Genomic DNA, 21,389 nt, shown 5'->3' on the forward strand with positions numbered 1-21,389 from the left:
GGCTGAGTGGAATAGGTTGAGTAGAGTACGCCCACGCGGGGTCGAGTGGCGGCGACGTGAGGTATCGACGGCTTGAACAATGGGTACCTCCGGACTTCGCGATGATGATGATGATGATGATGATGCCTAGAGCTTGGTGCTACATAAGTGTTCAGCCAGGCTCCAGCAAGGGGCGGGGGCGAGTACTCTACCGAGGAGTCAGGACTTGGAGATACCTATATCTGGATACCAGTATCTAACGTGCTCGGTAGCAGCAAGCGCACATCTACCTGCTATGTATCGTCACACACACCGTGCGCATTCCGCAGAGAACATCTTTTGCACTCGTGCTCGAGAATTTGCACGGAACACTCGGAACAGCTGCAGATGTGAATTATTAGTGATGTAGTCGCTCGATACATCACACCGGTAGAGGGATTACTCGTAGATGAAGCAGAAGCACGGCTGAGTTATGAAACAGTCATCAGTCATCAGTCAGGGTTCTGCATGCGGCAGGTGTCACCCCGTGAGCCGAGAATGGTATTCAGCTTTGATTCAGCTTTGGTCCCGCTCGTGCAGGGACTCATGGTGGAGCACTCGGCTGGCAATGCCAACAGGTAAAAATATCATGCTTCCTCGATACTATATTTGTTCCCGATCATTCGTTACCAGTGCTGGCTTAGTTATCCGGTCTGATTCACAGCTCCGCTCGTCGTATGTCGTCCAACGATACTTTGATGTGCTAGGACTCTGGCACACAGACGCTGATCGACCGGATAGTAGCTGCCACCGTGCCCTAAAGTCTATCTAGACACCGATCCTTCATCCGTGCCTTCGAGCACCGAGCGACAAGATTGGAAACATATCACATCCATTCATGGAGTAGGTGTTGAAAACTGTACGTGTATGTCGGTAGGAACAGAGTTGACTCCCAAAGCCTCATATTACGTTCCTCCACAACACTATGCCAGTAGCCCCGAGGTATAAAGCTAGTTCTTGTTGACGACCAGTTGAGAACCGAGGGTACGGGAATGGTTAAGGCAGTATATATCCTCTAGAAAGTCGACCAGAAGTTTTCATGTTAATACCGGCGCCAGTCTTCAACTTCTCTGGAACCTATTGTAAATGTTTGACTCGATAGCGTTTCCCAAGGCGAGAAGCCAGTAGAGTACTGGGAGACCCGGTCATAGTGATAAACAAAGTTGAGTGGTGTCAAAACGATGTACTTACCCCTCAGGGTAGGCGGAGAGAAAAACAAATCTACCCCAATTCCTTACGGAATGCAGTAGGTAGAACATTTCCATACGTATTCCCCCCTCAGGTTAGGGTCTTGGAGATGCCATGCCACTCACGTTGATGCTGACGCTGCCCCGCAATCGACCTCTTTTCCTGTGCCTCCTATTCGCCTGGTGAGCATATATGCACTCACTTGCGCTGCCGCGCGTTCTCCTATATATGCACACACTCGTGCCCGGCCCATGCGCCCACTCGCGCCTCCCCGCGCCAGCTGCTGCGCGCGCTTCATCCTTAATCATCAATGACTAAATCGAAATCAATATTGCACCAAACATTCGCATAGTTCATCCGCTTCGCCAATCGCCATATGATAGATAAATACCCAGCACTGGTGCGAGAGTACCGCTCAAGACTCAAGAGTCAACATATTCACAGGGCGAGGATCTCTTCCCAAGGAGGAACCGTCCATGGCACGAGGTTTTTCTGTGCAGAGCTGTCGGACAGTTGATCCTTCCGTGAAGCGACCATAAGCGCGGTAATCAACTCCCGGACTTGGAATTCTATGGTTTTTGTGCTTAAGGTTTTTGAAGTTTGATGCTGTGGACTTGAGGTCCAAGGTTTATTGAATTTTGTGGGGTTTGTGATTTTCACGCTGGCTTAAAGTCAGCTCGATTGCCGCAAACTCTTCCTTGACAGAGTCAATCAATGTTTATGTCTTATGGGTGCACTTGACGTATTTCTGACATGAGGAGTCAATCCATTGCAATGACTCGAGACAAATGGGCCGTGTAGTCTCCTCCCAAACCTGTTAGCCGAGCATTTGCCAGTCATAAGCATCAAAGTCTCATTACAACCGCACCCCAAAGCAGCGAGGAATGTTTCTCTGAAATTCCTGTCGCTCTGGACTGCCGATTCCGGAAACTTGAATTTCACGCTGATGAGCGCGTTGGCCTCAGCTACAGAAAGAAATTTCCCCCCAATTCACGACGACTGTGTTGAGCTTCATAAGATGCTGCGAAACATACCGATGAAGGTCCTAAAAGTCCGCCGTTGCAAGCTCTCGCTTGCGCGATTCCGACGATAGGTTTTACTCCCCGCCCAGGGTTGTACCCTAACGGACTGCCGTTGGCCGCTCAACTGGGTTAGTGCGTGGTATTTTCTCGTTAGTGCGCCCCACGCAACGCTTCTCCCACGCAAGCACAACTCCAGTGTGAAGGTGCTGTCACGACGAAACGACGAAGCAGTGCTACCGACGACAGACAATACACGACCCCTCACACCGCCCGTCGCCTCAAGATAATCGATCATGTGTACGTTGTCCCTGCGAAACACCCGGGGAGACGACAATGGCTGGATGGCGGGATTGGGTGAATGCTAATTTGATGCTTGTGTGTAGCTAACCCCGAGATGACACTTCGCGGAACCCTTGAAGGTGAGGAGCAACTTCGCCGTCTTCAAAAGCATCATCGATGTGGCGATACGCCAATGCCGACCGAGGGACTGGAGAGCTAACTTTGTCTTTCGCTGGAATGAAGGGCACAGCGGTTGGGTTACTGTAAGTTTCCAATTGGAAACCGGTGGGGTGATGGAGGGATGTTGATCGGATGCTGATGGAAGTTGTGCAGTCTCTCGCCACCTCGGCTGAGAACCCCAACATGCTCCTGTCTGGTTCCCGCGACAAGACTTTGATCATCTGGAACCTGTAAGGACCCCGCCCGCCGAGTTGTCGATGTTGTTCAATGCCTGACGTCGGTGTCCCGCACAGCACCCCGAACGGAGACAGCGCCGGTGTCCCCAAGCGCAGCCTGAAGGGTCACTCTCACATTGTCTCGGACTGTGTACGAATGTCCCACAACACGCCGTGCTCGGGAGCGAGAGGCTAACCCGTCCATTCGTGCCGTGCAGGTGATCTCCTCCGACGGTGCCTACGCTTTGTCCGCCTCGTGGGACAAGACCCTCCGCCTCTGGGAGCTGTCCACCGGTCAGACCACCCGCCGTTTTGTCGGACACACCGGTGACGTCCTCTCGGTTTCGTTCTCCGCCGACAACCGTCAGATCGTCTCTGGATCCCGTGACCGTACAATCAAGCTCTGGAACACCCTCGGTGACTGCAAGTTCACCATCACCGAGAAGGGCCACACCGAGTGGGTCTCGTGCGTCCGTTTCAGCCCCAACCACTCCAACCCCGTGATTGTCTCCGCCGGTTGGGACAAGCTCGTCAAGGTCAGTGCCGCCCCTTCTGCCAGTCCTCAGAAAGAAACAATGGAGGGAGCCGAGTGTTGCCAAATGATGTTGCATACGTATTTGCTACTTCAGAGCCTTCAAGGCCATGAGACCAACAATCACCTTTTTGCCCTGATGGCACACTCACTCCGAAGCTTCATTGTTTTCTTGGCCTGGAATAATCCATGTCGGGATTCGTGCTGACGTCGATAATCCTATAGGTTTGGGAGCTCTCTTCGTGCCGCATCCAGACCGACCACAGCGGCCACACTGGTTACATCAACACCGTCACTATCTCCCCCGATGGATCGCTTTGCGCTTCCGCCGGAAAGGACGGAACCACCATGCTGTGGGACCTGAACGAGTCCAAGCACCTGTACTCGCTCAACGCCGGTGACGAGATCCACGCCCTTGTGTTCTCTCCCAACCGCTACTGGCTGTGCGCTGCCACCGCCTCGGACATCATCATCTTCGACCTCGAGAAGAAGAGCCAGATTGACAAGCTCTCGCCCGAATGGATCAGCAACAGCACCAAGGAGAACCCCAAGAAGACCAGGACCCCCGAGTGTGTGTCGTTGGCTTGGTCTGCGGACGGAAACACCTTGTTCGCCGGATACACCGACAACAAGATCCGTGTCTGGGGCTGCAGGGCATAAACGGAAGTCTAGTTGGGTTGAATTAAAAAAAATAAACTTCGAATTTTTTTTGATTCACACAAATGGCGACGATAAATTCCTCACATCACTTGTTGGTTCTTCTTCATGTGTTTGTGGCGGACTAGGGTAAACAAAACGGGGGCAGCAGGCGCAATTCTACGGGCTGATTTTACTCTTTTTCTTTTCCTTTTCTCGGTTTTTTTTTTGTCAGATAATTGGGAAAGGTTGGGGGCAAACTTTTCCATTGTCCGTGGTCACTGGCACCTTCGAATCAAGCAGAGCCATTGCCTTTCACTAGAGATCGAGAAGAGTGGCCGTAGATACCGTAATCGCATCAAGCAAACCAACATGCAGACCGCAAAACCCCAAGCAAGCCAACCAATACCGTACCATGAACTCCCAAAAGCACGCAAAAAAACCGGCAAACACCATTGTGCATATCACTTGAAAAAGCTGGTGATCTTTCTATTCCCATCTGGTGTGGGTTTCTTTTTCGTCTTCTTGGGCGATCTTCTATTCGCGGCATTGCTAGTAGCACTCTTTGTCGTCTTCGTTTTCTTCACAGGAGTTGGAGTTGGCAGCTCTTTGGCGTCATCAGATTTCTTCAGCGTCTTTCCAGGCGGCGGCGTCTCCGGCGGTTCATCCTCCGCCATCCTCTTCTCCATCTTCTTCTCCTTCTCCTTCTCCTTGCTCGGCGAAGCAGCCGCAGCCGCAGCAACAATCCTCTGCCTCTCGAGCCCTGCGCGAATGCCATCTTTCCTCTCACTGACCCTGTCGACGAAGGTCGGGGAGTCATTACCGACCTTCCCCACCTCGCCGGCGACGGGATATACCTCGAGCGCGCCGCCCTCCCACGGCACCAGCAGCGGCTGCAGCGCGTCCCACGAAGTATCCGCGTTCAGCCATCGCGAGGCGTCGCCCGCCGAAAGGATCGTGGGCATGCGCGCGTGCAGGAATGACAGCGTTGTGGAAGACGGGGTGGTGATTATTGTGTACGTGTTGGTGGATGGGTCGTAGAGGCCTGCGAAGAGGAGGGGGGGCATACCCGGGGAGGGCGTGGCCTTGGAGTCGGGGTTGGGGTCGGAGGGGGAGGGGGTGGAGGGGGAGGGCGGGGAGGGGGAGGGCGCGCACGGCCGCACGTGGTGCGGCTGCCCCGTCGCCGGAAGCCACTCGTAAAACCCGTTCGATGGGACCACGCAGCGGTATGGCTTCAGACGGTCCCAGAAGCCCGTCGGAGCAGCGAGAGTCTCTGCCCGCGTGTTGATTTGTGTCCACTGCTGCTGCGGCGTCGCTGAGGGAGTCGTCGCGGTGAGGGTGACTCCCCATTTCATCGGTGTGAGCTGGAGGCTGACATTTTCCCCGCTGTTTGGAGCGAGGGTGATCACCGGCGCAGTCTGCCCGGGCGCGATGTTGTAGCGCGGCTGGTAGGCGTCGGGTGCGGCGGAGATGGCGAGGCCAGAGGTGCGGAGGTAGGATTCGAGCGTGGACGGTGAGAGGTACAGGACGTAGCGGCCGCACATGCTGGCTTGCTTGCTGGCTGGATGTTGGGATGGTGGGGTAGTCACGGTAGTGATGACGGTGGGGCTCGCTTGATAAATCCACGCCTAGAGCCGAGCACGACCGGCACGACGTCATGCATTTTTGTTCTGCGCTTAGATAGGCATAGAGTACCTACCGTAGAGAGAAGAACTCCCCGCCCCCACTACGTACGAGGATCTGTACTGTACTCTCTTCTCTACTCCAACAACAGACAGACAGCACCATGTTCTCACGAGCGATCCGTCCCGCCACGAGCGCAATCCGAATCTCGCGGTCCCGAACCCTGCAGACACTGTGCCGGCCGCGCCCAGCAGCAGCAGCAGCACCACTACGGCCGCACCTTCAGCAGCAGCACCGAAATGCGTCGAACTATCGCAACCTCCTCGACGAGATGCAGAACGGCGGGCTGCGACGGAACTGGCTGAGCATCGCAACCTTCACCACGCTGTAACTCCCCCCCAGCCCAGAGCACCCATCCCTCCCGCGGGACAACACCCAACAGCAGCTCACACCTACCAGTATCAGCATCGCCCTCGGCTCCGGCATCTACGTCGTGTACCTGTACAACGAGCTGGTCGAGAAGCCGCTGTCGGTGTACCCATCCGCGGTGGCCTCGCAGATCAAGGCCGCGCTGTACCAAGCCTCGCGAGGCAACGTGACCGAGATGGCCGCGGCGTTCAAGGCCGCCATCACCGCTGCCGAGGCGGCCGGCATGCACCCGCTCTCAGATGAAGTCGCTGGGCTGAAGATTGAATGTGCGCAGTTCCTGCTGAAGATGAAGGAGGGCGCGTATGCGGAGAAGGGGGTCCAGGTGCTCGAACATGTGCTGGACGAGTCTGCGGCTGGCGCGGAGTTCTTCGAGAAGGAGGGCCGCTGGGGTGATAGGAATAAGGTGCTCAAGCGCGCGGTGTTGCTGGGGTATAAGATTGGCGAGATCTATCAGGGCCTCGAGAAGGATAGGGAGGCGGAGGAGGCGATGTCGTGGAGTACCGAGACGTTGCTGGAGGAGATCAAGCGGAGGGAGGGGAAGAAAGTGGACGAGAGCGAGGAGGGGGATTGGTTCGATGACATTGCCATGTCGGCCTGCTTCGAGAGTAAGGCCCAGTCATCACCACGCCCACTTATCACCGCAGCAAGAAACTGACGACGATACTGCAAATACAGAGCTCGCCCAACAGTACGAAAAGACATCACAATACTACCTCGCCACGCCGCTCTATCTCAAAGCGCTCTCGCTGCTGCCGCCGCACACGTGCCACGCAATAACGTTAATGAACAATCTCGGCGCCTGTCTCTCACGGCAGCAGCCCCCGCCGGCCTCGGCCGCCACAGGCGCGCCCGCTTCCGTTACCCGCGAGCAGCTCCTGAGCAACGCCCAGAAGTGGACCGAGAAGGCGCTCGAAATAGACGCAAGAGTCGTCCCGCCCATCCGAACCGCCGAGTGCGACGAGGCTTGTGTCGCCGCTACCCACAATCTCGGCGAGATCGCGCGGATGCTGGGAAACAAAAAGCTTGCGACGGAGAAATTTGACGAGGCGATGAGTCTGGCGAAGGGATTGGGCATGGCGGATGGAGTAAAGGCGGCGAGGGAGGGTCTGCTGAAGGCGGATGTAATGAAGGAGGGCGAGGTTAGTCTTGTGTAGAAGTGAAGTGTATGATGTTGGAGATATTAGAACATGCATAGTACGACAGTCTGTTTGCTTGGTTGGAGGTGTGTATGATAAGAAAAGAAAATCCATTCTTGTGTCTGTCTGTCTGTCGATTCGTCGTCGGCGTGCTCCCCACGCCGGATTGAGTCCGTCCATCCCGCTCATCCCGCTCCGCTCATCCTGTCCCCCCCCCCCAAAAAAAAATAAAAAAATAAAAAAAAAGATAATCAAAAAATAAAAAAGAAGAATCCAACAAACGCCAGCAGCCGCCATAGGTATTATACAGTGAATAATCACATACACACACTCTCTTCCATTTTAGTCTTTTAGTCGATATCAAAACCCGCCCGAAAGCCGCACGGTAGTTTCTAGACAGCCATCTACATCATCGCACGTGTAGTGGCCGCAGTACTGGCAGTTCCACTGGCCGGTCGAGTCGATGAAGTTTATGCGGCTGTACTGGTTGAAGCACTTGCAGCATGTCGTTGCGTTCTGGATTTTTGGAAAGAACAGATGTTAGAATTTTGCGGAGAATAGCAATATGCGGGGAGTGGACGGGGGACAGGGGACGGGGGGATGTACGTACGGGTGGGATTTTTGCGTGCTGGTGCTGGTGCGGGTGGTGGTGGTGGGTCGCATATGAGGATGTGGCCGCGTGGCATGCAGTGTTGCTTGCTGGCATTTTTGCAGATCGGAAGGGAGAGGGTGGATAATAGGGTTTGTGAATGGAAGTGTGATATGTGTCCGCTTGAATTATTCAACTCGTCGTCGATAGGTAAGTAGCTCTATGTATGTATGATATGTAGTCCGCAGCTATGTATGTAGGTGTTGCCGTTGCCGTGAAGAATCCGAATAGCAGACAATGACTGGGGGAGGATGGGGGGAATTTATAACTTGCGCGCCGAGTCCCGAGTGACGGCGCATGCCACAATATGACATCGCTCCTCTCTCTCTCTCTCCTCCCCTCGACGCGGGAAGTGCAACTGCACACTGCACACTGTGCTATTGCTGCTAATGCGCACCGCGCCGCACTGCGATGCTCGTCTCTTTCTCTCGCTCGTCCTCCTGCCGCTGCTACTGCTGCTGCCTGGTTGTCACCGCTCGGCGAATCCAAAGCCACTCTTTCGGATGGGGCGCAGTACCTACACAGCTTCGACGACATTTCGGCGCCGACTTTGACTTTGACATGACTTGACTTTGACTCACCGCAAACAGGAAAGGAAGACAGGGCGTACCGTAATTTGCTTACCATGCTTCTGCCGTGCGATTCCTCTTCCTCTTCCTCTTCCTTCCCTCCTTCCTTTGCCTGCAGGCAGGCAGGCAGTTTCTGCCTCGGCGTTCCATTTTCTCGCTGCAGTTGCCTGTCTGCCCGTTCTTTATGCCATCGCCTGGGACGTGCAGATATCAGATGAGGCACCATCAAAGTTCAGCCCGATGGATTGTACTTACCCTTAGCAGCATGCCCGTTCCCAGCCGCAGCAGCGGATACTATCGATTCCGTCCGCCCCGCAGCCCCCGCTCATCCGTACACATCCTCATTCATCCATCCATTCATTCCGGCGTGGGCTTTCGGATTGCCAATTTGGAAGAGTCCGCAAGCGGCTGCTGCTTCCGGTGTGCAGCTGCGTGGGGTAAGGTAACAGGTTTGTGGGATGTGGGGATTGCTGCCTCTGCCTCTACCTGCCAGGCATCAACCGCAGAGTCGTGTGATGATGATGCTGCTGATGACGATGATGAGGGGTAGGCAGGCAACGTTGGGATCGGCGTGCTTTCGTTCGTTCGTTCGCTCGCTCGTGCGGCTCGTTCGTTTCGTCCGTTTCGTCCGTTTCGTTCGTTTTGTTCGACCTGCAGCAGACGTCTTTGCTAGACACGCAGTCGGATGGATGGATGGATGAGCGTGCGGGGCATTGGGCGGGGAGAGCACATATATATATTTACGGCTATATACCTATCGGAGTAGGTAGGTATGTAGGTATGTGTGGCCAAAGAGGTGACTGCTGCTGGCCATTGCACGCACACATGCTCATGCTCATGCTCATGCTCGCCCGGGGGCAACTTCGTCGTCACGAAGGGATAGCGCATGCGGATTTTCAGCTGGACCTTAGAGCTCATGACGTAGGTACATACCTAGGTACCGTAGATTGCCGGTAGACACCTATGTTGTAGGAACTGCTGAGTGTTCGAGAGTATGTACCGGTAAGGTACCGCACATACCCATACTCATACCGTCATACATAGTCCAGCCGAAACCTCGAATCCACCGCCACCGCCAGCGTGGTGTAAGCACTGCAAGTCTGCAATTGAGTCAATCTGGAGTCAGCCAGCCGGAACATGCACCTGGGAGCGGGAGGAACGTATGGTACATAGGCATAGCTAGAGCCTGGCTGTATGGAATGGAATAGATTGTGATCCATCGCTTGATGGGGCCGTTATGACTCTTCTATATATATTCTTCCGTGTGGGGTGGCCCGGGCTGGAAGCTATTCGTCAATGTCAAGTGCCGTGTGGCCTGTAGGGGATGGGATGAGATGAGATGACGGAGATGGATCATGGGGGTAGTTGGCGATGGGGATGTGGATGTGTGGCTGGGGGAAGGGAGATGATACCTACGGACAGTCGGCCAGGTACTTAGGTACTGTTCAATCAACATGGCCGACTGCTCTTCTCTCCAGGAGCATTTGCATCAATTCCCGCGCCACTCCATTGCAACTGTCTGTTTCTAAAGTACAAATAAAACTACTCTCTATCCGATCAAACACCCGCACCATCTCGGTGCAGTAGGATACCAAGCTTTTCAAAACCAGACTCACGAGCCACCATCCGTTCCGTACATCAGTACATGTTGGCCACGTGAATTTGATTTTTGACATTTAGAGTGAGTACCAGGTATATCCCTCCCTCGATTGGAATTGGGCTCTCGCGCTACAGCCTACGGGGGCTGTGTGGGATACCTACCTAGTGTACGCACAAGAGTGAGAAGTTGGGATGATGGCGGTGCTGGGGCGTAAGCTGGAACTGCATACTACATGGTACCACTCAGCCTTACCGCTTCGCCTCCCAAAATGTATCCGTCACCGATCAAGACTACATATGAACCTGTCCAGCAGCTTGACCAGAAACCCCACATCCAGGTAATCTACCCATGGTAAACCGAAGTAATTATCATAGTAATACAAAAACACAGCAACAATAATAATTCCTGGAAACCTCCAAACAAAGCAAAACAAAGCAAAAACAACGCAGAAAACAAAAAACATCCAGCTCCCGCGACATGCACGACTGGCTGTGAAGCCAACCTGCGGCCACGCCGCCAGGTATGGCTTTCTTGACGGCGTTTCCCAGGGCCAATGAGACCACTCGAGCCACTAGATTTCCAATGTCTGGTAGGTATCTGCATCTGCATCATCATCCGCCCACCAGAAAAGGTCATCGTGTGAGCTGCCATGCGCTCGGCACGCACCCACCACAAAAGTTAGACGGGCTGTTGGACATCTTGATAGCCACCCACCAGGCAAGGTCGTCGGGTGAGCTGCCATGAGCTCAGCACGCACCCACCACAAAAGATTGCTGTTGGACATCTTGATTCTTGACTACCGCCCACCAGGACAGGTCATCGTGTGAGCTGCCATGAGCTCAGCACGCACACACCACAAAAGTGATGTAGCCAGCGATGTTTGCACCCGCCCACCGAAAAGGTGTCTGGTAGGCTTGAGAGGGATGACGCCGCAGTCTGAGCGGCGTAAGTGCGGAGCGTCGAGCCGCCAGCGGCTTCGATGTTGACGCAACCGAATCGGGATCCGAGCAGCCCCCACGCAGCTTCACCCGCACTTGTGCGGCATCTCGCTTGCTGGCGGGAGCTGTTGATGCCCTGTAGTGAATAGTTGGCAGTGGTCAATCGACACCTGGAGCTGAAGAATACCCACCTCTGCCAGTGCAGCACAGATTATACTGGGTGGGCTCCCGGGGCCACCGGGGCCATCTGGTGTGGAAGAAGTGGAGGCGTCGGCCTTGTCGTTGTCCTCTCGGATCCAGATCCGAGGTTCATCAGCCACGCAACACCACCAAGCTTGCTCGATTGAGTAGTTGGTGCCCTGTAGTCAATAGTTAGCAGTGACTAATCGCCATCTCGCGCCGAAGAGCATGCACCTTTGCCAGTGCAGCCCAGATTTTTCTTGACGCACTCCCGGGGCCACCGGGGCCACCAGGACCCTCGGGTGGCGGAGGTCAGGACGCGTCCCCCCCCTCCTGGAATCTGGGAGAGGAAGCCGTGGTTGGCTTCTTCTTATTTCCCTCCCGGTATCTGGGAGGATGCCGTGGCTGTCTCCTTCTCCTTCGCCTTTTCCCTTGTCCGCTCGCCGGACACGCCGGACACGCCGGACACGCAGGCAACATTGTGCTATCATCCCGCAGTCATGTCAGCCTCCTTCCCAAACCCGTCAACATCACCGGTTGGTTAGGAAGCCATACCCTCAAGCCGCCGCCGCCCCAATTGTGTTTCGGAGCGATAGTGAACGATATGATGCCCATGCCCATTCCCATCCCCATCCCTATCCACCGCCCCCCTCCCCTCCTCCTCCCCTCCCCCTCCCGCGAGGACAACACCGCCGCAATAATCGGCGGCGGTGGTGTTCACACAAGCCAGCCAGCCACGCAATCCAGCCACGCAAGCCAGGCAGTTATTCGGGGGGAGGACCTCGACCCCGCCGAACCCGACCCCGTCAGGTCCCGCATGAGCGCGCAGGTCTGACAGCCGCCCAGGCAGATGGCCCATCTTCCTAGACGGCGGCATAGACAGTCTGCCCGCCCCCTTCTAGGAAAATTCCAAGGGGAAACCAGGGAGAGACGGGGCCACGGTTGGGCTGGAAATGTCGGCTCCGGAATGGTGGCCGGAGGTGGCAGGAAGGGAAAGGAAGGAAGTGGGTGGGAAGTACTAATACCCCGGAGGGATGTCATCTGATGCTGCTAGATGTCACATGTTGTGTTGTGTTGTGGTGATATGTTGTGTTGTATGTAAGAGAGAAAAGAAAGAGAGAGGGAAGAGGAAGAGGGATGCTGGCTCAGCGCTGGAGGTTTTGTGGACGATAGTTGGTGGACCGTGCGGCGTGGGTAGGGCTCAGGTGAGGAACCCTAACGCTTCCTGCCATTCAAAGGGCTACCTGCAGCATACTTTACTTAGGTTAGGGAACTGCGAGAATGTCAAATGGGAAATCCGGTTTCGTGTTTGCGGTTTGATACGTGGTTTCTGGCTAGTGTGGGAGCTCCGAGTGATATCAACTGGACACGACACTAGTATCAAACTACCAATTGCAACCACGGAAACAGAACCCGTAGTACCCGTAGCACCCGTAGTACCCGTAGAACCTTCCGTACTATCACCTCCAGACCCAAGTTTAAACCCGTAGGTACTGTATACTAGCTACAGACAGCGGCAACCCCCCACCCGTATTTTGATGCTCGCCTCGAGAGTCGACTTTACTTGACTAACCCACCCGTCGTAATCACCATCTCCCTGACCAGCGAACCGAAGGCCCGCACCGTGCTAGTGCCGTACTGGTTCCGTACATACTGCTGCCTGTAGTAAATCCGGAAGTCGAACCGGGTGAGGTGGTGGTATATGTCACCCTCGTCCCTTCTCTCTACGGGCCCTACCCCCTTCAAATCTACCCATCCGTCTCCGTCTGATGTGAAAATTTAACAGACCACAACCTCACCACCGGACCCTACTCTATCCAAATCTCGAAGTCAAAGTCTCCAATCCAAAGTAGCCAGACAAGTTGTGAAGTTGTGAAGTTGTGAACCCATAGATTATCCCGTATACCGTACCGTACAGATCCCGCCATTTCCCCCACCCCATTGACCCCCCCTCCCCCATTGACCCCCATCCAATCCATCCAACCAACCCGTCCCCTCCAAGTTCCTCCCAAGCGGAAAAGAAAACGAAAAGAAGCAATCAAGAAGCAAGTATCCCCGGTCTGTCCTCTGTCCAAAAAGATATAAAATTTTGAAAGAAGAAAAAACTAGATATATCGTATGATAACCCCCCCATCCCCTTCACCCCTTCACCGCATTCAAACCCCCCAACCCCCCAACTGCAAACCCCCATCCACGAACTCAGGTAATAAGTAATCCCACAAAGTAAACCAAAGCAAAGGAGCGCGCTTAAAAGATACCGGATATCAAATCAAATCGAATGGCCAAACCAAAAAGATATATCAAAGCAGTATGTAAAACACCACACACCGCCCACCGACTGCACCGCCCAGGAAGAAGAAGAAGAAGAAGAAAGAAATGATCATCAAATGCACACTTGAACAACGTTAACCAAGACCAAGACAAGACAAAGCCCACCCCGCCCCCCCCCCCCCCCCCCCCCCCCCCCCCCCCTCCGAACCCCGTTCCGAACCCCGTTCCGAACCCCCATCCAAGTTACCAAGTTACCCAGCAAAGTTACCCAGCCAGCCAGCCAAAGGAAATGAAAAGAAAGGAAAAAAAAAACGAAAGTATCCAAGTATAAATCAAGAAATTAAGACGAAAGAAGGAAGGAGGAAAAAAAGTAGAGGGAAAAGGGAGAATCATACACTGAGCCTAGCTCCAAAACAAAGACGTAAATATCGCATCCAAAACCCACCAGCAAAATGAACCACCCAAACACAAACCCAAAAACCCAAAAACCAGAAGTGCATCATCTAATGTACTCAGAACAGCAACACCAGTAGAAACGAATGGAAAGAAGAAAGAAAAAGACCTCATGACACACCCACCTTCTTATGCCTCGAAAACGAAATCTTCTGCAGCAACGAACGACTCTCCTCCTTCTGCGGCTGGGCCACCCTCGCCTCTGGTGGCGGACCGGTATGTTTAAGAAAGTCCGCGAGACTATCCGTATCGTTCCTCCCCGCGCGAGCTCCTCTAGCCTGCACGTTCGGCCTCGACGGCCTTGCGCTCGGAAACCCGGCGGCTCCGAACGGCCCGTCGAAATCGGCGCGAGCCTGCCCGTATGTGGGCCGAGCGAACTGGTCCGATCCGGAACTGTTGCGTCCCGCTCTTGCGTCGGCGACGGGTGGCACCATCAGTGGGACGTGCCGCGAGGCTTGTGACGCGGCTGTGGGCGGAGGCGGGATAAACGGCATCTTATCGGCGTTCGACGCGATGGAGTTCTTCCTGCCTGAGCGGCTGAAGCGCGACATCAGGCTGACCGCACTGCCCTTCTTCTGGATCGTTTTGCCGTTTGACTGAACAAACGGCTGTGGCGCAGTCGGTGGTGGTGGTGGAGGGGTGTTGCGCAGGAAATCAACTAGACTCTCCTCTTCCCGCTTTTTAGGGATCACCAGGTTGAGACCCTCCATATCGTCGAGTTCATCATCGTCATCGGAATCGATGGCGTATGGGTCTTTCGAGCGGAACTGCTTTCGCTTCACTTCGGGCGCCGACGACGTCACCATCGAGGAAGTCGCCATTGTGGTTGTGCTGCTACTACCATACTCCCGGGTTTTTCTTGATCCGGAACGGAGCAGAGCTGTCGAGGAAGTGAAAGATGACGAATAGGACTCCTGGGGAGCAGAAACAGTGCTGGCGGTCGGCTTGGGTGAATGCTCCCGGTCGGCCTCCTCGATAATGTCGTCATCGTCATCCACGGACTCGAACTGTGTCGAATCCATCGTGTTACGGAACGGTGCGACCGCCCGAGGTATCCTATGCACAGCGGGCTGCTCCCCTCCATCTGCAATCACGGGCGGCGTCGTGTTACGGAAGAAATCCGCCAGGGCAGAGGTGGTATCGCTGCCCGTGGAGCCACTAGCATCCCGGGCCAAGAGGCGGTTCTTAGAGCGCCCGGCTGTTTCCGTGTGCGACTGATGTCGTATGACAGCTGGCAACCCGGTCGTATCGGATGGTCCAGGATTAGTTCCATTATTCTTTGACGGCAGGTGTGATGTTGGTATGCTTGACGTCGAGCCCGATGTCATCATTTTCTGAAGCTTGGAACTGTTCTGCGTCGCATGGCCCGGGGATCCCGGTGGGGCGGCGTGCTTCAAAAAGTCGGAGAGGGAAGAGGTTGTGTGGTGGTCGCTTTGGCGGTAATCACCCCACGCGGGCGATGTCGGAGATGACCTCTGAGCCGTCACCCTTGGACTGGAGGGAATACTTTTGGAAGACTGGTTCCCGATGGGGCGACCGTCGGGCGCGGTGCTTCGGAAGAAGTCCGCCAGCTCCTGTGTCGGTGTCCCACGAGGCGATGGGTCGCGCTATTGACAGCACCGTCAGTATCTGCTGTCATCGATTGACGAAAGAAATTGATCGTTGTTCCGCATTACCTCCATGTTCCTGATCGGATCCGGCGTGATGGTACAGTGAATAGTACCTCCACTCGATATCAATTCTTCGAAACTCCGCTGTTTGTCGTCAAGACTGGCAAGGCGGTCGCTGTGGTGACTACTATGACTCTCGCCGTCCGACTCATGCATCTTGGTGTGTTTGCCTCCATCGTGCGGCCAGGGGAGGAAGGACTTGAGTATCGATGCTTGCGAAGAGGTCGAACCCGATGTGTGGATCGGTCTCTGGATCTTGCTGAAGCTGGACGAGCGGCGCGATTTGTCCGGTGTAGCTGGCGGTGTGAAGACCCTTACGCCCGTTCCGCGGTCGGACGCAATCGAATGGGTACTTGCAGAGCTCTGAACAAGATGCAATTGACCGATTTTCCGATCCGAGAATGATTGCCCACTGCTCGAGGAGGAATGATTGTGCAAGGACTTGTTGTGTCCCGTATAAATCGGCTGCATACGAGGCTTCCGCCTCGGAGAAATGTCCTCCTCCTCCTCATCCTCATCGTCCTCATCGTCCTCGGAGGTGAAGAATGTTTCGGGTCGGGTAGGAGTCCGAGGCTTGATCGCGTATGGATCATATTCCTCCCGAATGCGTCGCACGGGCTGGGCCTGTAAGACCTCCGTAGTCGTTTCCGAAGCCAGTTCTTCTTCTTCTTCGGCTTGTACGACGACCGATGGAGGTTGCGAATCGTCGACCTCGATGGGTTCCTGTCCGCTATCCTCGGTCGGCTGCCAATGCGTAATGTTGGCCGACATCGTTGGAATTGGAGCGCAAGTCGAAATTTCATCATCCTCATCTTGTTGTAGCTCATCATCCGCAGGATAGTCTCTCTGCTCGCTGGTCCTATCCTCAAGCTCATGCTCTTCCTCCGGCCCTGGCTGTGGTAAGGGAATCATCATGTACGGTTGCTCCTCCTCCTCCTCCTCCTTGGGGGTGGGCAGCACTTCGGCGATGGGATCTGCAAAATCCCCCCGCATAAGATTCGGAAGTGACAGCTGTCTTTTGACTGCCGAACGCAACACGAAAGGTGGCGAGTTGGTCCATGGCAGAGTCATCAAACTGGCCGGACGGCGCAGAGTAGGGTACCCGTTCATATTTGTCTTGAATGGCCCAAGTCAGTCAGTCAACGGGAAAAGAAAGAAATCATGGCGCGCTCGTAAAGCTTACATTATTCGGCACGGGGCACTTGAAAGTATCGAACGGAGTGGCAGGAGTCGCTGCCTCGACTATTGGTCCCAGGACACCGCTTTTCGACAGGACAATGGGTGAGGTATTTCCAGCCTGTGTCGATGTGCTCTCATTGATCGCAATCTCTTGGCCCGGGATCTTGGGCGAATTCTTGGGCGAATTCTTGGTGTTGGCAGCCACCCTCGCATCCGGGGAATTCAAGACGACCTCTCGCGACGAAGCCGAGAAAGATCGCCGACCGCCAGCGCTGCCGCCGCGCACCTTCTTTCGCCATTGTCGCCACATACGCCCGAGCGACGGATTCAGGGCAACTTTCTCGGTATCCAGCTCCTCCACTGTCGGTTTCTCAGGAAACGTCACCTCGGAGGAGGAGGAGGAGGAGGTTGCACCGGAAGATGTTCCCGAAGCGGCCGCGATTCGCTGAGTCGAATACCGCGCGATAGTGGCATGTCCCGCAACCAACAATGTCTGCTCCCCGATGAACTCGAGAATGGAAGTGAGCCATATCGCGACAGCGGGCGTTACGATGCACGGATTGCTGTTTTGTCGTTGATAACGGTCGGGGCCAACGGTCCCTTCGAGGCCGCCATTATCGGTGTAGAAGGCTTCGTCGTCTTCCTCGAGATCGCCGAGCGACGAGTACACCATGCATTGCACGCGGCACTTCCTCCACGTGGATTCGAGGTTCCATTCCTCGTTGGTGGGTTCGGCGACCACGGCATCGTCCAAGGTCTCGACATCTTCATCGTCGCCACCGAGATACGATTTCAGCTCCTGATCAGCTCCGGCCAGTGCCTCCCTTGCCAGCCTGATCCTGAGGACGTCCGTGATCGCTGGCCGCAGTCCCGACAGGGAGGTCGATCTGGAGTTGGACAGGAACGAGTACAACAGGAAGTCGAGGAATTGGTTCACAAGGGCCAACGAGCCGCTCGATACGAACATGGTGGGTGTGCCAGTGCTGCCTACGGCGCCATCGTCGCGCAAGGAGCGGAAAAAGGCCTCGTGGTCGCCGGTTACGAGCCGAGCAGCTGCGGACGAAGCTATGTATGCCGGAGCCGGAGTGACATTGAGGAGGTTCAAGGATTTCGAAGGAGTTGCGGACGCGCTCGACGACGACGGCGACTGCGACTGCGGATTTTCTAACGAGCCATTGGACGGCGGATTCGAGGTGGCTGATGTCGTCTGTTGAAGGTTCAGGTCGCTGGGGCGCAAGGTTCGGTCCATGGTAACGCCGCCGCCGCTGTGCAAGACGGAATATGTAGATTATATGGTGGGTGGGATTTTCTCTTTGTTCGACACACGCGCAGGTGACGGTCACCAACCTCAGCAGTGTCCAGGAGGGGGTATTGGCTCGAAAGGGAGAGTTGCGCCTGCAGGCCTCCTGCTATCATTACACAAGCTCGTGAGTGGTATCGCCAGGGCCGGACCGGAAGTTCTCCGGTAGACTACTGGGAGCGATGAGGCGAGGTTTGAACAAAGTGAGGTGAGGTGATGGTGGGGCGAGTCTCGCTTTCGACAGGGCCAATCGAACAAGCAACGAACGAACGAACGAAGGGAAGCGGCGGAAGGAATGAACGACGGGTAAAAGCAATCAAATCAATATGTAAAGATGGAAGTAGTAGAAGTAGAAGTAGTAGTAGTAGAAGTAGAAGTAGAAGTAGAAGTAGTAGTAGTAGAAGTAGAAGTAGTAGTAGTAGTAGTAGTAGTAGTAGTAGTAGTAGTAGTAGTAGTAGTAGTAGTAGTAGTAGTAGTAGTAGTAGTAGTAGTAGTAGTAATAGTAGTAGTAGTAGTAGTAATAGTTTTTTTGGCTGCGATTGTTTGCTTGCTGGCTGGCTGTGACGGCGGCGGCGGCGGATACTCCAAGGAGTGGAGTTGAAGTAAAGTGGCAGCGCCGAGTGTTTACAGGGGGTGGCTGGAATTGCTTGCAATGGTGGGAGAAGGGAAAGGAGGAACGAATGGGGGGGGGGGATAGGGTAGGGGTGGACGGGAAGGATGAGCTGGAATGCGGGAGCTCTCCCAGAAGCTGAAGGGCTGAAGAAGAAGAAGAAGAAACAGGTGGGGAAGGAAACAATGAGCAGAAGAACAGGTGTGAAGTAAGTGAGTATGGAGAATCCGACAACAGAATGGAAGGCCGACCTCTTCACTTGCGGAAGGGACCCACAGGCGCCGCACGGGAGTGGCCAGAAGGAGGAGGATGGGGATTAGGACTCGGACTCGGACAAAGGAGGATAAGGAGCTGAGGAGGACGACGACGACGACAGATCGGACGCAGGGTGGTGTGAAGTTTACGGAGAGATGTTAGAGTACATGACCGACTAGGGAGGCAACTGGTTAGGCGGAGTGTGCTAGTTGCTGTGGAGTACCAGCCACAGCAACTAACAAACTGCCTAGCAGTGCCGAGTCTGCGTGAAGCAGCGCTAGCAGCGGAGATGGGGGGTCCATGTGGAGTAAAGTAGCGATGCTGTTGCACGCCAGGCTACGGAGGCTGTGGAGTGGGTATAGTTATCGGCGGGTGGGATTGTAGGAGTGCATCCACGAGAACGGGCAGTTCTGCTCGGGAATCTGGGTAGACTGGTGTTTGGGAGCGGCGAGTGCGTTTCAACTGTCGAAAGCGGTGCTCGACCGGGCGTCCGGTTGGTACTCTAGCCCATGGACGACTCCGAACGACCGAAATCAAATGGGACATTGGGCCATGGTACGGGATACAGTTGAAACCTGCCACATCCTCACCCCCGTCCCCATCCCCATCCCCATCCCCATCCCCATCCCCATCCCCATCCCCATCCCCATCCCCATCCCCATCCCCATCCCCATCGCACCCCTAGGTAAGGTACATACTCTACATGGACCACGGTGGTTGCGTGCTCACACACGCTTCGTTGGTCGATATGTAGAGTAGAATATCTACCAACTGCCAGTCATGCACGACTGCACGACTGCACGACTGCACGACTGCACGACTGCACGACGCACGCAGAGCACTTTACGATCCCCACGTCTGACATACATCGAACATCCATCCCATCCCGTATTATAAGCGTGCGCATGGTGCCTGTATAGTGTAGTACCGTAGTCCCAGGAACGCTGCAGACATAAATGCTCAGCATGTAGATACATACATGCCGTAGAGTACCATACCGAGGACGCCAACGCCAAAATGCGAGAGCCAGAACCAGAACCAGAATTGCGCCTTTGCATGTATCCTCCTTCCCCCCCTCGCTACACAACCGTCGGTCCGTCCATCGGCCATCCCGCGTCCCCCCGCTCCCCGCGTAGGAGCCCGGCCCTCGGCCTCGCTTTCTGGCCCTGCCTCTACTATATCCCATCCAGTTCTGGTCTCACGTTTTCTTCCCCTCCCCATCCCCCTGGCGAGCGAGCGGTGGTTGGAGTTTCGTTTGTTGGTTTGGTCAGTTTCCACACATGCACCGCTGGGCCGACTCGAGACCTCTCTGGCATCTGGATGTGGACTCGCGGGGCACTGTCGACTGTCGACTTTCCTTTCTGGGCACCACCTGGGGTGATTGAGAACGTAAGGAGGGAAACAAGGGGTTTGCTTGTTCGAGAGTCGAGAGTCGAGACTGGAAGGGATCCAGCTAGAGTGCTTACTTGGGTACCCCGCAAGCAACCAAGCAGGCAGGTAGGTAAGCAAGTAAGCAAGCAAGGACGGATCGGCTTGTTTCCGGCGGATGGGTGGGTGGGTGACTGAGCTGGGTGACTGAGAGCTGGGTGACTGAGCTGGGCGACTGAGGTCTGGTCTGGGCATAACTACGGTAACTAGAAGAATGGCTTCCATGCGCGCTCGCTCATAGGATGTGTAGCCAGTATGAAGGTGCACCTCTGAGTTGCCGGTATATAGTATTCTAGGGACCTACTGCTTTGATACTCCGATACTTCTATCCCCCATCCCACCCCGCAGCCGTGGAAACACGAAGTTCGAACCGTGATGGACGTGCATATTCCAGGAAGGCTTTTGTCTCATCATCACCACCACCATGGGGGCACTGTCACAGGTAAGCAGTTCGAGCGAGGGGGCAACAGCCACACGGGATACATACCTCGCGCAGCTTGTAGATGGAGTAAGCTCTACGGTACCACTATCCACACTCTACCAGTACTCTGCAAATAAACATCATGAACCAGGGACCGAGACGAGACAGGTCGTGCACTGGCAGAGTGGGTGGGTAGTCGGAAACCGCGAGCTCGAAGTCAAATATCTATTACTCTGTCTCAGCCCATGCAGTGCTTTCCGCGTCAAGCTTTGCGCCCAGATCTCTCGCCGCTTCCTACGTACTGCGCCCTCGATCTCCGAAGCTCCGAGTCCGGTCCGGTCCTCGCTCCTCGCTTCGGCCGCACATATTTTGCGCACGCACTAGCGGGCTCGTGCTGCACGGTCCGATCTAAGGTGATGACTATGTATGGACTGCCACCGTCACCGCCACCAATAACATCACGACCAACATCATCACCACGACCATCATCATCACCATCACCGCTGCTGCTGCCCTCTCACGACCACGGCGTCTGGTGGTATTGAGTCTCGACGAGTTGCTTATCGCCTAGCAAGAATGACAAGTCCACTGTCCGACCCGCCATTTCA

The 21,389-nt window shown here is 55.0% G+C and overlaps 6 protein-coding genes across 6 annotated transcripts; 2 read left to right on the forward strand and 4 right to left on the reverse strand.

Moving 5' to 3' along the window:
* The first annotated feature begins 2,405 nt into the window (after positions 1-2,405).
* On the forward strand, positions 2,406-4,379 carry BZA05DRAFT_397922 (WD40-repeat-containing domain protein). The gene is made up of 6 exons (XM_051483663.1): positions 2,406-2,647; positions 2,751-2,770; positions 2,841-2,917; positions 2,981-3,053; positions 3,121-3,438; positions 3,660-4,379. The coding sequence occupies exons 1-6, from the start codon at positions 2,623-2,625 to the stop codon at positions 4,092-4,094; spliced, it is 948 nt and encodes a 315-aa protein (XP_051339330.1). The 5' UTR covers positions 2,406-2,622; the 3' UTR covers positions 4,095-4,379.
* Positions 4,380-5,614, reverse strand: BZA05DRAFT_373514 (uncharacterized protein; the record flags this gene model as incomplete). Its single annotated transcript, XM_051481727.1, has 2 exons — positions 4,380-5,155; positions 5,234-5,614. The coding sequence occupies 2 exons, from the start codon at positions 5,612-5,614 to the stop codon at positions 4,535-4,537; spliced, it is 1,002 nt and encodes a 333-aa protein (XP_051339331.1). The 3' UTR covers positions 4,380-4,534.
* Positions 5,615-5,735: 121 nt separating this feature from the next.
* BZA05DRAFT_44519 (uncharacterized protein) lies at positions 5,736-7,519 on the forward strand. The gene is made up of 3 exons (XM_051486978.1): positions 5,736-6,080; positions 6,153-6,727; positions 6,798-7,519. Exons 1-3 carry the CDS (start codon positions 5,857-5,859, stop codon positions 7,274-7,276), a joined length of 1,278 nt encoding a protein of 425 aa, XP_051339332.1. The 5' UTR covers positions 5,736-5,856; the 3' UTR covers positions 7,277-7,519.
* Positions 7,520-10,402: 2,883 nt separating this feature from the next.
* On the reverse strand, positions 10,403-10,871 carry BZA05DRAFT_397941 (uncharacterized protein). The gene has a single exon (XM_051483664.1). It carries the CDS (start codon positions 10,725-10,727, stop codon positions 10,419-10,421), a length of 309 nt encoding a protein of 102 aa, XP_051339333.1. The 5' UTR covers positions 10,728-10,871; the 3' UTR covers positions 10,403-10,418.
* Positions 10,872-13,665: 2,794 nt separating this feature from the next.
* On the reverse strand, positions 13,666-18,498 carry BZA05DRAFT_373516 (uncharacterized protein). Its single transcript, XM_051481728.1, has 3 exons — positions 16,772-18,498; positions 15,595-16,704; positions 13,666-15,525 (listed from the first exon to the last, which is right to left on the reverse strand). Exons 1-3 carry the CDS (start codon positions 18,014-18,016, stop codon positions 14,029-14,031), a joined length of 3,852 nt encoding a protein of 1,283 aa, XP_051339334.1. The 5' UTR covers positions 18,017-18,498; the 3' UTR covers positions 13,666-14,028.
* Positions 18,499-19,582: 1,084 nt separating this feature from the next.
* BZA05DRAFT_397949 (uncharacterized protein) lies at positions 19,583-21,040 on the reverse strand. Its single transcript, XM_051483665.1, has 2 exons — positions 19,931-21,040; positions 19,583-19,876 (listed from the first exon to the last, which is right to left on the reverse strand). Exons 1-2 carry the CDS (start codon positions 20,583-20,585, stop codon positions 19,824-19,826), a joined length of 708 nt encoding a protein of 235 aa, XP_051339335.1. The 5' UTR covers positions 20,586-21,040; the 3' UTR covers positions 19,583-19,823.
* Positions 21,041-21,389: the final 349 nt, after the last annotated feature.

This window comes from Tricharina praecox (genome assembly GCF_024521635.1).
Source record: "Tricharina praecox strain CBS 144465 chromosome Unknown BZA05scaffold_12, whole genome shotgun sequence".
Lineage (NCBI taxonomy): Eukaryota > Fungi > Ascomycota > Pezizomycetes > Pezizales > Pyronemataceae > Tricharina > Tricharina praecox.